This window comes from Rutilus rutilus (assembly GCF_951802725.1).
Source record: "Rutilus rutilus genome assembly, chromosome: 3".
Classification (NCBI taxonomy): Eukaryota; Metazoa; Chordata; class Actinopteri; order Cypriniformes; family Leuciscidae; genus Rutilus; species Rutilus rutilus.
This window is the reverse complement of record NC_140211.1, coordinates 21,274,802-21,290,903: the sequence shown is the minus strand read 5'-3', so window position 1 is coordinate 21,290,903 and position 16,102 is coordinate 21,274,802. Positions and strand designations below refer to the sequence as shown.

The window sequence follows — 16,102 nt, the reverse complement described above, 5'->3', positions numbered from 1 at the left end:
ATTATTTTTAGAAACCTCTTTCAATAACTCACAAACAAATGGAAAATCCATTTGGGTCTTTGAATATTGTTGGAGACCAAAGGTTTAGTACCTCTGTAATAAAACACAATAAAAGGAACATTAATGCTTGTCATTCATGTAATGGTAAAGCACACCTGAAACAGGGATTCGTTCATGAACAAATCTTTTAAGTGAATGAATCATTCTTGTTCATTTCCATGTTCTGACTCATGCTTAACTCCATTTTGAATCAGATGACTGCTGTGCGTTAGAAAAATGATATTAAAAGTGTTAAACATATTCTGAAAGTAGTTTTTTTCTGAGTTTTTATCCTAGAGGTTTTTATGAGTGCATAACTCATGTTGAGTCGGTTGAGTGAGTTCAGAACACACAAAAAAGAATGACTTGTCGCCACCTAGCGTAACCTCCAGAAATGGACAATGAACGAATCTTTGATGAGGGGCTCAAAAGATTCGAGAGTCGAGACACTGAAATACACCATATTCAGTGGGTTGATAGTAGATTACGGGATTTTTTACATAAAAACAAAAAGAGGTTTTGTCGCCTTTGACTTCTCAAAAACAAACAAACAAACAAACATTAGAATCGAAATTGGTACCTAATCAGTAGATATTAAGGCCAATTCTGTGTTGTTTCTATATTTTTTATATTTAAATAACGTAAACCCCATAAAACATACAAGCTTATTTTGCACCTTCAGTTACTCAGTTTATGTGTAAGTTACATGAAGCGCTGACACACATTCTGCCACTAGAGAGCATGAGGCTACCAACTCCCTAATACAACACAGTATCATATTGGTCAGCATGAATAAACTGCACTAAAATATCTATAGATTCACAAGAGTCGGTAGTCAACCACTACGATCATTAACGGTTATTCAAAATATATTGTCATTTTCGGCAAGCCTTATGGCGATGTTGTTGTCCCGGAGAGTCGTCAAGGATGCGAGAATGTCGTAAAATGTCGAAATGCTCGCTCGCGCGCGTGTGTGTGCGTAGCAGCAGGGCTGTGTTCACATACACACACATAGCAGCGCTCTAATGGACGCCGCGAATAGGCAGGAATGGGGACTCGCACCCGAGGGCAAACGGGGAGGAATTCGAAACATATATGACCGCTAAATTAAATGTCCTCTCCGTACGATTAGCTCGCCGTGACGTTAAACGTGTGATACTGTAACTCGCGTGCGTATTCTCATACACTTAAAGCGTAATCGTCGAAATATCCGTCCGTTAGCGGGGAGGCTAAAGCGCTTGGGCCTCTCTCTCTCTCTCTCTATCTCCCTCCCTCTCCGGGTTTATTTGACTGTCAGTTTCACACAAGCCTCCGCTGACGTTCACTCGCTTCCCCAATACTTTTCTACTTCTGTCGACGAAAATTGTACACTGGAAAAGGGTTTAAGTCCAAGAGGGATAGTTTTCCGACGTGTAAAGAGGTAAGTGGCTCTGTTTATATTTGTTTTAATGGTAAATTTCAATTGGTATGAGCTATTGTTTGAGTAACTGGAGAGGCTAATAGCCCGCCGCTAGCAGTTTCAGTAGAGAGTGTGTTTGTCCCAGCACATCCAGGCCCAATGGGCTACTGATACACAACATTATCTGTCACTATTTGTTTAAACGTGTCTTAGATGTCTGTTTTAGGATGTGTTTTATAATCTGTATTGCTGTCACCTGATGTGTCGAAGGAAGTGAGAACAACAACATCAACATGCCATCGGTGCCTTTCTTTTTCTGTTGTTTATCAAACCCTCGTTGCCTTTGTGTTATGATTTATTGGATTGTTATTGAATCGACGTTGTTATTTGATTGGAAATGGAGAAGCTGGTTTCATCTGGCCATTTTGAGACGAAATTGGTCAGCAGCTCTTTTTTTCTTGAACAGCCAGCTGGATCAGATTCCAGTCTTTGCATTTACAATATGATTTTTAATGTGCCCCCCTCTGGGAGCATGACATATGTGCTGTTGACTCCCATAAAGCAGTGACATCTGAAAAGAGATTATTAATGCCACCATGGCTCAAACTACTCCTCAGTGACTTGTTCAAATAATTTTCTCTTTCACGGTGCACTTCCATCATCTGTTTTGAAAAACAAAACCTTACAAATAAGATGCAGTGTTACTACTTGTGCTCCCAATTGCAGTAATCTTCATATTCCATCCAGATATGAAAATGCTGTTCCTGTCATTTGTCTTAATGGCTCATTAAAATATATAATATAATATATGCCCCTATAAAGGATTCATTTGTATGTATTAATAATAAAGTGTTTCTGCTTTCCAACATAAGACATCATGCTTGGTGAAAGAACTAGTGTTTTCTTAAAGACCTGTTAATGTAATCTGTGCTTGATCTCTCAATATTTACTAATGGTCTTTTCCAGCTATACTAACATTGAGGAAAAAATGACTCTCTGTCACAGTTGTTTGGATGATACTTTTTAGTTAATTCTCTTAAATTGTAGAACAATTGAAAATAATGATGCAGGGCTGTTAAAGGGGTCAGGACATGGATTTTCCTTTAGGTTCATTTATAATGTTAATAAAGTTTTTTTTTTTGTACAAAAAAAAAAAGGTGCTTGTATATGATAACTAAAAAGAATAATTTTCAAACTTCATTCTGATTCTTTGTCTGAAACAATCAGTTTTTGAGGGACGGCTCCTTTAAGGCTTGTCAGTAAATACCCACTGTTATGATTGGCTAACGTCATTGCATAGGAAATGGTAAAACTTCCACTCCCTATTAGTGTTAGTCTACGTGAGTAAGTATTTAAAAAACATTATCCCAGTGCTGGAACAACGCATCGCACTGTTTATGTTCATCCCTAATCCCCTGTCAAGTTTCACACAAGGGATGTCATGAGAACCGATACTTCGGTATCATTTAAATTCCAGAGTGACGGTACTTGTTTTTATACAGTACTGATGGTACCGAACATTTATGCACTATAGCAGGTAGGTTGAAACCAAACAGATTATCAGAGCAAATCAGTAATTTAAAAAGTTTCTGTGAGACGTAATTTCATAAACAGTGTACAACCAGTACCTCGTCTTTTCTCTCTCTCTCTCTCTCTCTTTCAATCTCTCTCTCTCAAAATGCGCAAATGGATTCCTAGTATCCACATTGATTTTGCTCTGCAAGCAATCTGCACTGTGCAATACAATTTATATATCGTGCCAATTTATAAATTCAAGTGATTTTAAACTATAAAGTACTCGCACACTCTCTGAAAGACCATTTTCAGTCAGTGCGCGCTCAACCAAAGCGCACACAAATAGCCGCCTCTCGCGTGTCAGATTTTCACAGCTTATTATACATAAACATTAAAATACACACACAGTTATGTCATAATCTCCATCTTGGCAAATATTTACTTTGGTTATGTGAATGTGAACAACATGTGTAACAGCATATTGTCTCCGTCCAGGTCTTAGTGACAGCAGCCTTTAAAACCTGCTACCTACTATTGGCTGTCTGTATTAATAATTATAATCAAACAACAAAAGAAAAGCTTTAATAAGCCTTTAAATAAGGCTTTAATAAAAATGTACAGCATTGATTAAATTGTATCTTTATTCTACTGTATTTGTTTAGCCTATGCTACTGCTTCGTGTTTATTCATTCTTGTTTTATTCCTGATTATTGCAACAAATTACCTCATAAAAACACAAATAGGCTACATTGAGTGAGCAAACATTTTGGTGAGATGATTGTAATTTCTTTTTTAAAAATATCTATAAAAATAAGTTCATGTTTAAAGCTACACTGTGTAGGATTTTATCCCATCTAGCGGTGAAATTGTTTATGACTACCATCTGAATATTACTTTCTTGCCCCTCCCATTTCGAGGGCGTTTTAACTCCTACGGTGGCCGTATTATTTCAAATCTGCCGGCAGTCGCGAGTAATCTCCCCCTCGCATTCGTCACGGCGCCACTGAGTGTAAAACCGCGAAAGGCGACGCTTGAATTTCCAGGTATGTCCCTCTTTGGCTAATGTATTTTCAAGATGGAGGCGCAACATGGCTGCCGCCATTTGAGCGACTCGCTCGTAAGTATTCTAAATGGCAGATTATACACTTAACAAGAATACTTGATTAGTTGGTGTAAGTAATTACACATTAATGAGCACATATCACTTTGAAAGAACAAAGTGTTTTTTGATAAGAATCAACTTAAAAAATGACACCGTGTAGCTTTAAGTATTATTGTTGTTGTTTTTTACCGTGGTATTGACTTTGGTATCGAGTATCCTGTACTTTTGGTGGTATTGTGACATCCCGATTTCACGCGAAACAAAACTCTAGTGCCAAATGCTAATGGCTATTATGGCGTTGCCGCTTAATACGAGCCTGCACGTTTTCAGGACTCGCAACCGCATTCAGCGACTGTAAAAAATGGTTTCCCTCATTATACATTATATTTAACATTTATATCTGAAACGACATGAGGTTGAGTAAATGATGACAGAATTTAACATTTTGGGTGAATTATACCATACAATAAGCTGAGCCTTGGATAAAAACTAACTCTATATCGCGAATCATATAATTTACATCAACAATATCTCGATATAATGATGTATCGTTACAGCCATTGCGGTTTCATTCATTCAGCGCAGGTTTGTAGAGAATGCAGTTGTGAGTCCTGTCAGTTCGGTTCTAAAGTGGGATTGTCACGCTTGAAAAAAACAAACCGCTGTATGAACGCAAACTCTATTACACTGTGCCTCACTGTGACAAAACAAAATGCTCCAAACAAACATGCATTTCTCCAAACGCGATCCGGGATGCCATTAAAATAAACCATCCACTTGTTTCTTTATAGACGCAAACGTGCTTGAATTGAATGCGTCCGTTACACGACTGAATGTCAGTGGTTTATGGTGCGATGGTGTAAAACTAGTCATCCATGTCTTGCTCTGGAGGCATGTTTTTTGGAGCTTGATTAAATAAATGTTTGACGTCTTAAGCATATCCAGTCAGGAATGAACCACGAATCCTCTGTTTTTATCCAAGATTTTATGTATTTTACTATATTTCATTATATTTTAGTTATGTTCCATTACGGTATCTAGTTATAGGGTTGTGCCACTGCAGATTAGTGTATTTAAAATTAATCTTTTTAGTTGAATGTGTTGCTAAAAAAATTCCCCAATTCATACTTGAAAAAGCAGTTACATCAATGTCTTCTGTGATGGTAGACAGTGACTGCTGTGTCTTCTGTGACTGCATAATATCTGATGATAATTTATTATGTATAATATTTATATATATTTATATATTACTATTTATTGCGTATTGACTGCAAAAACCTTCTTTCACTTAAACAGTTACTGACTTTTTGTGCCTCTGAACCTTGATTTGTGTGGTGAATTTGTAGTGATATTTAGAGTTATTCTCTTACGTTTGGGCCGTGTGTCATGCTATTGCTTATGGCGGAGCTACTTAACATAGATATACACAGCGATCCCTGGGGAAGGAATTAAAACAGCGCCCTAAAATCCCCTATCTTCTGAAATCTGTATCCACCTTGGCGTCAAGAGGCACTGCCGCAATGGGGCCCTCTGGGGCCGCTTCATATGGAGGTGATGTGGTGCACTTTGTTGTATGGCACAGTGGTACATCACAGGTTGACAGGATCAGCCTCAGAGGAGCCTGGGAGAGCAGTCTAGCTCAGGGACAACGATGAACACTATTTGAGCTCTTATTTCTTGATGGAGTGAAGAGTGAAAATTGTGCTAAGAATCGTAATAATTAATAAATCAGTTTGGTCATGCAATAGAAGCCCTACTGTTTTTATGTGGTGCAAGTCTGGGTTCCTCATCTTGTTTTATCTGAGTCTTGCAGTAACACTAATATTTAGAGCAGGGATACATTTTAAAACCTGTTTTTTTTGTGTGTGTGTAGTTTCTGATTATAAATAAAAATGTTTCTCAATGTTCCCCTTTTTATTTTTATATAAATTCACAACTTTATAGGCATAGGTTGATGTTTTCTGAGGTTATAGACTGGGTCTATGGGTTGTTAGAGGGTTTCTCTTGGTTTGCTTTTGTGAAACTGGATATTGCTCAATGTCAGTGGGTCATAAAAGTTAGTGGTCTTGATAGAATAACAATATTACTATAGTTACAGTAAAACATTTTGACTGCAGTTACTGGGCACTTGACTTTGTTTACTTTTATGGAGGACATTTTGTGGGGGTTTTATTCTTTTGAATTCTTTTTGGTTTTCACCTTTCTGATACAGCAACGGTTTCTAATTTATATTAAGTCTAGGCTGTATTAATATTCTATGCATTGATTGCACCCGGTGTTTGCAAGTTAAACTGCTTTCAGTGAGTTTGGGGTAAAATCTAGATGTTTCTTGAGCACCAAATCAGCATATTAATGATTTCTGAGGGAACATGTGACACTGAAGACATGAGTAATGATGCTGATATCAGAGCTAAATTACATTTTAAAATACATTAAAATAGAAAACGGTTACTTAGTTATTTTATATTGTAATAATATTTCACAATATAACTGTTCTTGCTGGATTTTGATCAAATAAATGCAGCCTAAACTGCAAACGTTTAAATGGTATACAGACCATTATTTATATACCCAATTCTAGGCATGATACCAATAATAACACAATGGTGTTGAAATGAATAATTTCTGCGATGTGGACGTGGACAATTCTGCATCGATGCAGTAATGTACCATAATCGATTATAGCCGTTATAGCCTACTGACGTTTCTCTGGCTTCATTCGTCGCATATGCGCTTGTCTCACTAGCGTAAAATGACGGAGGGAGGCGAAACACTAAAGCGAGTAATAAAAAAATGCACCCACTATTTACACATTTACAGCGTGAGAGTGTGACCGTGCGTGTGTGTGTGTGCATGCGAGCGTGTGCGCTGTTGTTACTTAATACACTACTTGACAGTTTTGTGCGCTTTTAGAATTTTTCTAGTGTTTATTAGTTCCAAATGCTCCTGTCATCTGCTGTGTTCAGACTAAAGTTTTGTTTGATTACATTCAGGAAGTGTACTTTCTTGGAGCAGATAAAATTAAAAGGGAGTTCATATATCTGACTACTTGTATTCATTGACGAAAATGTAGCCATCGTGATGCATTGTGACATCGAATCGTTGACTTGATAATCGAAATTAATCGTGAGACCAGTGACGATTCACACCCCTAAATGGTGTATGCATAGTATAGTAATACATGGTTAAAAAGTCTTATTCTATAGTCCTTTCATTGTAAGAGGCAGTACGTTTTGCAGGGCAATCCTTTCTTTGTAAGTTTTGTTTCTAATTTGTATGTTAGGTCGATGTGCTGTCCTTAAGCACACACAAACTGTGGCCATATTAACTCCTGGAATGTTTCGTCTTTAAATTGTTGAATACAGGAAAGTAACTATTTGACACCGTTACCAGAGACAGAGAAGATGACTTAAATAGAGAGACTATATATGCCTTATGAAACAGATGGCTGCTTTCATAATTTACAGGTAAGGGAACTCAGGGCCTTACTGTGGCTTTTGTGAAGGCGTTTGGGGCATGGTGCCACTCTGGGTGCCGAGATGTTAATTAGGAATGGCTGAAGAAATGTTAGCGCATAATGGGATTCTGGTGAATGGAAGAGTGATCGGAACACAGCGAGATTTTGATTAAAGAGGGAAAGATGGTTGTGAGATGAGAATAAAAGAGGTAATGAATAAAATGGCTGAATTGTTAGATTTTCATAATGAAAGGAGGAAGAGGCTTTGTGGACGTTGGTAATGATTGTGAAAATTACGGGCAGTGATGGATAAATACCCATTATGCAAGCAAGCAGGAACCTAATTTGAGAGGGATTTAATTAGGTTGCTTCAGCCCAAATAACTGCATTATATAAGGATCAAGATGAAGAGGCTCTTCATATACACCTGTATTGAACACCATTTAATGCAAAACAACAAACAGCTTTCTGCTATTAGGCGTCACATTGTGTGAGAGATGTGGGCTGCTCTTTTCCTATGCTATTATCATAAGAATAATGGAAAACTATAGGTGAGGGTGGGAAATAATGACCATTATCCTGTGCATGGTAGATTTATGCGTTTAGTCTTTTGCAGGAGGTATTAAGTCGTTCCTAAAACGTGTACGGTTGCTCATTTCTGTCTATGCAGTGTAAGAGATGACCTTTCTTTAGTCACCATTTCCTTTCTTTTATTAGAGCGCGAACAAGAACTGCCTGGATAACAGCCAGAAATGGCTTCTAAAACAATGTTCAAGTCTAAGTCAGAGCTAGGTTTTGCCTTGGAAACGTAGTGGACTGCTTGTTGTCCCATACGTACTTCTCTTGTTATGATGTAGGGAGCAGCCGCGGCTCATCTATAAGGGCAGGTGGGGCAGGGCCCCACCAAAATATTCCTCCAAAACATAGACCTCCAAATAAACTGAATCAATAATAAATTGTAAATGTGTTCAGACTTCTAAAACAAATATTTTTCGGATTTTTTAGACTATATTAAGTCGTAAAGTGAGCAGGATGAATAAAAAATTAGCGTATGGCTTCGGCAGGCATGTTTCATGATAGGAAGCAGGGCAGAGGGTGCCTGAGCCCTCCCCAGCTCTACAGCACTCCACACTTTTCCAGTGTAAATCTGTGGTGGACAATGGATCTGCAATGCACTCTAATGACCGTTCGCAAAGTCCTGCCCCCTTTAGTTACTTTTACTACGTCCGACAAGCCATGCCGCTCTCACGCCACACATCATGTTCTCACGCAGTGAAAAATACATTGCGGAGCAGAGAGGACACTGACAACGTGCTGACAGACAGGACAGAGCAGGTTACTGTTGATATGAAACGGTCTCAACTTTCAAATTTAGTCTTTTAAAAAAAATAAAAATTTACACAATAAATACCGTTTTGTGGCTTTTTAATGTGTCGCTGTAGCGCCTCTGTTAAAGCTGCTCGTGAACCGATCATCTTTTCCTTGTAGTTAACTTATAGCATCAAGTAAACATGAATAAACATCAGAAGAAATGTTTCAACTGCAGAAAGAAACACAGTTTTTCAAGTTCAAATCCACTGACAATTTACTAACTCTCCTGACTGCTTTGTCGGACAAAATGGCGGATTCGGCGGATGGTGGAATATGATAGGTCAGATTGTCTGTCAGTCAAATTCCCAGCAAAGGGTGAATTGAGCACCACCTGCCCCACTTATTTTCTCGTTACCTTAAGTAAACTTTTCTCCAATCAGACCAAGATAATATAAATCCACTTTAGCTATGTCTACTCTATATTAGTCTAACTAGTTGTGTAACGTGGAGTAGTGTATCAAATTAATGAAAGTATAAATCCTTTTATTTAAATGTGCTCGTGTGAATAGTTCTGTTGTGTTTGTTTCATGTTTGAGAATAGACATGATTTTCTTTTCCTCACTGGAATTCCTCCACACCTTGTGATATTTTAAAGGAACACGCCGACTTTTTGGGACTTTAGCTTATTCACCGTATCCCCCATAGTTAGATAAGTCCATACATACCCTTTTCATCTCCGTGCATGCCGTAACTCTGTCTGACGCACCCACCGCTAGCCTAGCTTAGCACAAAGACTGGAGGTAAACAGCTCCAGCTAGCATACTGCTCCCAATAAGTGACAAAATATTTTCGTCGCTTGATAAACTTGAGGCTGAGCCACTGTAGTCACTTGGACTATTTTAACGATGTCTTGAACTAACCCTTTAACTCCATAGACGCGCTCTTTCCGCCACAATGCGCTCGTCGCGCTGAAACACTGGCAAGCAAGAATTCACAACATTATTTTACAGGCGTGTTCTTATTATAATGTTATGAAGCTTATGTGACAGATTTGTGCTGCACATGTTGCACTTAACTGTATCTTCCTTTTCGAAGTGATTCCAATCATTCAAAACCATCATGGCGAACAGCGCACATCTCTCAACTGAAGTAAATAATCTATTATCTATCGGCTTTGATAGATCGGCCTAATTTTCTTATCGGATTAATAACTATAACATAAAAAAAAAGACAATTTATTGGCCGACATGATATCGATATGTGGTCGATATATTGCGCATCCCTAATATGTGTAGCCTATGTGTGTATGTATGTATGTATATGTGTATATGTATGTAATGTCTTGATTTAATAATTTCTTTGTCTTTTGGGGATAATATTCTCATTTTGTGCATATGTTTTATATTTTCCAGTTGTAGGATTGCTGGATCTCCAATGGAACCTTAGGATTCAGTGTATTGAGCCTTGGTGGCACTTCGTTGTGGGTTAGTCGCAATGAAGAGTGAGATTCCGTCTGATGCACGACGTAAGCAGGAGCCCCTGAAGGGGCCTCTGGCTAACCCCGAACCAATGGAGACAGCTAAGAGCTTCCCCGCTGAGATGGAGGTGATTGGCAAGGCAGGAAATGATTTCCCTTCTCCGCTGTGTGCCGAGACCAGGCACCGGCCTTCACGTGATGCTGGAGGTCGCAGGGACTGTGACAGAGGCTTGTCGGGACGCAAAAAGCGCAAGAGCCAGCAGCCTGGGCCGTCGTATTGTTCTCTGAAGGATGCGCCAGTGAGTGAGGCAGCCCTTACTCCGCCCCGCCACAGGCCCTTGCTGCTAGAGACACGTAGCGAGGACGAGAGGAACCCAGAGTCCTCATTGAGTGACTGTGCCTCTTCGCCCTCCTCCAGCCTTCGGTTTGGTGACTCGGACACTCTTAGCTCAGAGGAGGACGGCGGGCTGATGACAGTGAGACAGCAGCAGCAGCTCAAGGCTCCTGGTTCGGCCTCCACCGGCAGTGCAGTGGGCGGCACGGCAGTAGGCATGAGGCCACTGCTCGCCCGGACTCGTGCCAGCAGGTCACATAAATGGGCTCGACTTGAGCCAGAAAGCAATCATGTGAAACGTCCATGTCTCAACTCACGCAGGCCGTTGCACAGAAAGCGGTTTGTAAAGGGTGGGGCGGGAGGCGGGGCCCAGCGGACTCCAAAGCAGAAGGAGCGATTACTGCTGCAGAGGAAGAAGCGGGAGGTGATCGCACGGAAGAAGTACGCCCTCTTGCACAGTACCAGCAGCTCCAGTGAGGAGCTGACCTCTGACTCCTCCTCCCCTTCCTCCACTGAGGCAGAGGATGAGCTGTACGTGGATGTTAGCAGCAGTAGCAGCCAAGCCAGCAATGCGGCAGTGGCCTCAGGTAAATCGCTTTTTACCTTTTAACCCTAACATCATTACATACTGTTTTTAAAGGAAGTTGTAGGAAGGGCACAAAGAGCACACGGTTAGTTCATATTGTGACTGAATGAGAACATTGGCTTCTCTTCTTTTCCTGTTGACTCTGAAAATTCTTTTTTTGTGTTTATTTAAAGAAACACCTTTAAGTAAATACTTTTCATATTTACACAATTCACCAAAAACAACGATCCACCACAGGTGTTTGGCAGGTGAACAGGTTGAAGCTGTGTAGTAAAACACTGCTGGAACACTGTATTGAACACTCAGCATCGAGGATTGACATTTTTTCAATATATGAATAAATATAGTGAAAGTTTGGGGTCAGTAAGATTTAATCAAAAAAAAAAAAAAAAAAAAAAGGTTTTCAACATTGATGACAATAAAATTGTTTCTTGAGCACCAAATTGCCACATTAGAATGATTTCTACAGGATCTTGTGAAACTGAAGACTGAAGCAACTGAAAATTCAGCTTTGCCACCACAGGAATATATTACATTTTAAAATGGATTTTTGTTCAAATAAATGCAGCCTTGGTGAGCATTAGAGAGAATATTTTTATATTCTTTTTGCTTAAAGTTTATGTTTTATGAGGACTTTTTTTGTATGCTGTCTCCCTCTGAAAACACAAATGGCAGATCTATCTCCTTTTAATCTTTTGGATTCTACTTCTGTTGTCCTTGATTGTTTTTTTTTATTCAAGTTGAGTTGAATATTGCTGATCTGAGCAAGTCTCATTCCTTTTATTCCCCCTTAAGATTGTGTGGCAGCTGACAAATTAGATGTAAACACAGTGGGGAAAAATAGCTACATTCTATAAAAAAAACATGTAAAGTTTAATATTTGCTGTACTTATTTTGCCATTTTATCAGGCAAACATTTAGTTGTTTACCAATGAAAAAAAATGAATGTGCTCTGTTCACAAGGCTAGTTGTGTTTTATAGTTCTTATAAAGCCATGGCTCTTTATTGGTCATTGCCGTGCATATTTGAATGCAATTATGATGTTATGGCCTTAACTTCTGTTTTTGAGAGATGGCTACAGAGGATAAAATGGAAAAGTGCATCAACAAGCTGTTCCGTGCGTGTTACATGCCGCAGAATGTTTGAGTTTCCTGTTGAGCAACAGCAAGTCCTCACCTAACACTCTGCCACTGCTCTCTCTACCGTACCAAGAAAGAATAGCTCAACCTTGCACATTCCTCTCACAGAGATCTAAACCACTCGATTGAACATACACACATCGTACCCATAAAACCGCTAAAATGTGTTAAATATCTTCTGCAGCTAAGCATGCATCAGAGGAGAACATGCTATACATAACTAGTGGCCTAGTGCTTCATCTTTTCTCTCTCTCACTCTCTCTCTCATCCTTCCACTCCCCCATGCCAGTACGTTTACAGATGTACATGTGAGTGGTTTGCCACTCAAAAACGCTCAAATACTGGTAGCAGTCTAAAAAGAGAGATAAATTGGTTGAGATGGATCCTTCGTGGTTAGAAATATCTGTGAGTTTTAAAAGGCCTTTCAGGCCTGGATAAGACACAGCCTAGAAGTTAGACGAAATCTATGAATTTGATTATTTTATGTTGTTAATGAATGTAGATATTTCTAGTTATGCTTGGCTCCTAAGTATTTTGTTGACTATCTCTATAAAAGTTTTTTTTTTTTTTTTATAAGAATAAATTCTTATTCAATAATCTCTTAATATCTTGAGATCTTTAACATAAAAAGACATCAGAATATCAGTATTCATGATATTTGAGTTGGCACACTAAACCTAATAAAGAGTCATCAGGTCGTTTCTTTGGATGAGATCAGAGCATCTCTCCATCTCACCTCTGGGGTTTCCATTGGTCATGTCTTACTTTAGTTCTGCAGGAGGAACCCTGTTGATACATCACTTCTAAGGGTGTAGCTGTACACAACAATGACTATTCCAAATGTACATCAGTTTTGAAGTCACGATTCATTATGCTTTTGGTATAGCAGTGGGGAAAACAACAATATCTTTTTCTTTTTTTTAATAAAATGTATGCTAATGAGTTAGTTTGAATCACTTAATAATAAAGTACGTGCCATGTTTAGGACAACTTTGATCAGAGCACTTTTCCTGCAGCAGCTCACTCTGTCGTTCTCTATTCTCTATATTTTTAGATGCGTTAGCAACAGTGTGCATTGATATAAACGGTGTTATAATCTATCTGACAGGAAACGTCTGACGCGTTGCAGATTTGCAAACAATCCAAAAAAAATACGTCTTCCAGATAAAATAGACGTCTCTGCGATGTACGTGTGCTATCTGAGAATGAAACATTTTTAAATAGACTGCAGCAGTTAACATTTTGTCAGCGCCTCTAGTAAAGTACACTACAGTTCAGAATCGTGGGAGAGTTGCGATAGATCTCTATTTGAAAAAAATAAAATAAAATGTATTCTTGAAATAATGTACACATTTCACATTTCCACAGGATTGCAGAATTGTAACTATGAGTGGTAGTGCACGTTTGAACATACTATATGTGGCTGCGTGTTTACTGCTGTAAGTTGAAGTTATGTTTGGTAGTGTGATCAGTTCTTGTGGGGAACGGGGCAAGAGCCGAGGTGCTAAGCAGCAGCACTCAGTGGGAGAGCCGACCTTAACAACACACCCCAGAGAATGATGATGAATCTCCCGAGCCAAGAGCTTCTGCCTCAGTGCACAAACATGCCTAACACAGATAGTACAGCACAACAACCTTACAATGCTGAAGCAGAGTTGTTTTAACATTGTATATTTGTGCAATTGGTGCACATGCTAACTTGTGCCACAGTGCTCTTGAGAGAAGCAAAGGTTTAATTCTGACTCGTGTTTAAAAAAAAAAAAAATTGAAATGAAAAAAATAATGTTGGAAGACTGATATAATGAACCTCAATTAAGTCTTTCATCTTTTACTGTAAACCGTGTGGGGATCACATCACTACTGTAATAGTTTAGTGTTTTTCAAATGTCTCTTTCATGCATTTCTGGATGTGATTTTCTGTAGAAAATGGAGCTTGAGTAGAAGTTGTTTGTCAGTCGCACTGAAACATGTACCAGCTATGTTTGTGAGCTTTATTTTGAAACACACCCTGGGCCTCTTGACACCAAATCCAGGCAGAGCTCGAGTTAAAGAGGGAATGAGAAGTTGAGCAGGAGAGCCAATCAGAAGAGCGATAAATGATTGTACTACAAAAGCCTGTGTCGGCACACTGCAAAGCACATCTTTGACTGACCTACATTTAGTTTCTCCGGCGCACACACAAGCACGCCTGCCTGAAGCATTGGTAGGCTCCACTGCTGCACCAAACCATCATCAATTAAACAGCTGTAGCTACTGAGGCTGATATTGCTTCTGCTCTAGATTAACGAGTGTCCTAGTGTTGCTTTCAGAAGACTTGGGGAGCTCAGATAACACTACAAAAGTACAGATCGAGGCAGAATATGACCACCGATCTCTTTGATGGTAGTGTGTATATGTGCTCGTCAAAAACCTTCAGGGATTTTGCTAGATATATTTAAAATATGCAAAATGTATATTGGTTATACTTCAAAAATAAACATTTTACCAGAGGAGACCTTCACTGATTCTAGTTCTGGAGGTTTTTGTGACGTCAAACATCATCATATGTGAGGTTTAAAGATTTTCAGTGACCGCAAATTACAAGCAATAAGATATGGGCATCACTTTATGCTGTGTTGGTAATATGTTGATTTTGTTTTTAGTACATGTATGAAGTTTGATGCTTTTGAGAGGATGGACCAAAAATGACTAAATGGACAACAGAGATAGACCGGCTACCAGCCATTGGATCAGAGTGCTGTCAATTACTGCCTGATTGTTGCATGTAAAGTTTGCATTTGCAGGGCTTAACAAAACCATTGATCAATAGGGCTCAGTCAATGCTTTGGCAAGATGACAATGTTTTTACCATGTAGTAAAGCTAAGTTCAAAGTCCAATTTAAAGAAATTGTAAAAAGTGCGCAAAACCTGTGTTCTGTTAGGGCAGTGATTTTGGCAGTCGAGAAATCACGCCGTGAAATGGACAGATTGTGTAATATGGCCCAGTGTGTATTGTAGAGGCAAAATAAATAAGGATATTAAAATAGGGATTTTTGCGTAGGGCATCGAAATGGCCCTGCCTGCCCTGGAGTCAAAAAGTTTGAGAACCACTGCAGTGTATTCTTTATTATAGTTGTTGTTGTTTTCGAACACTGTCTATTATTAGTTTTGCAATTCTGTTTGGTGATATTAGTAACTCCATGCTAAACAACAATGAATCATCCAATACAGATTTAGCATGTGCAGTAGCTAACTTGCATTGTTGCATCAAATTATTTAATTTATTAAATAATTTGTCTTGAAGATGTGTATCTTTTAATTTAAAATTTATCTTGAAGATGTGCTTTGCAGCTTGCCAAATTATTTAATTTATTTTTATTTTACATTAAATCATTTTGAATTACCATTGTGCATGAAATGTGCTATATAAAGAAACTTGCCTTGGCTAAATGAATACAACTGGAAATAAAATGGGTAGTTTATTGATTGCTCAGCTACATCTCTTCATCTTCCTGTTCAGTATACATAATTGTGCTCTGAATCGTCTATATTTGCTCTTTACAAGTAGATTTCAGTGCACTGTTGCTTGAATGTTAGCATTAATGAGCTTATCCATGTTATCTATTAGGTGTCCTGGATGAGGACGTGGTTGTGATCGAAGCGACTCCTGCACCTGCAGTCCCTGCCAGTGAGGAGATCAACGTCACCTCCACGGACAGTGAAGTGGAGATCGTAACTGTTGGAGATGCCTTCAGGTGAGATTT

At 38.9% G+C, this 16,102-nt stretch overlaps 1 protein-coding gene across 4 annotated transcripts in view; it reads left to right on the top strand.

Annotated features, from left to right (window-relative positions):
* Positions 1 to 1,016: 1,016 nt before the first annotated feature.
* rnf111 (ring finger protein 111) overlaps positions 1,017 to 16,102 on the top strand; it is a 48,374-nt gene continuing 33,288 nt past the window's right edge. For 2 of the 4 annotated variants that reach the window (XM_084405692.1, XM_084405690.1), the window contains exons 1-3: positions 1,039 to 1,459; positions 10,236 to 11,221; positions 15,967 to 16,093. In XM_084405692.1, the coding sequence (XP_084261818.1) occupies positions 10,318 to 11,221; positions 15,967 to 16,093 (1,031 nt within the window). In that variant the 5' untranslated portion in view covers positions 1,039 to 1,459; positions 10,236 to 10,317. Of the gene's footprint in view, positions 1,460 to 10,235; positions 11,222 to 15,966; positions 16,094 to 16,102 lie in introns of all 4 variants that reach the window. The other 2 variants (XM_084405691.1, XM_084405689.1) reach the window with 2 other exon arrangements.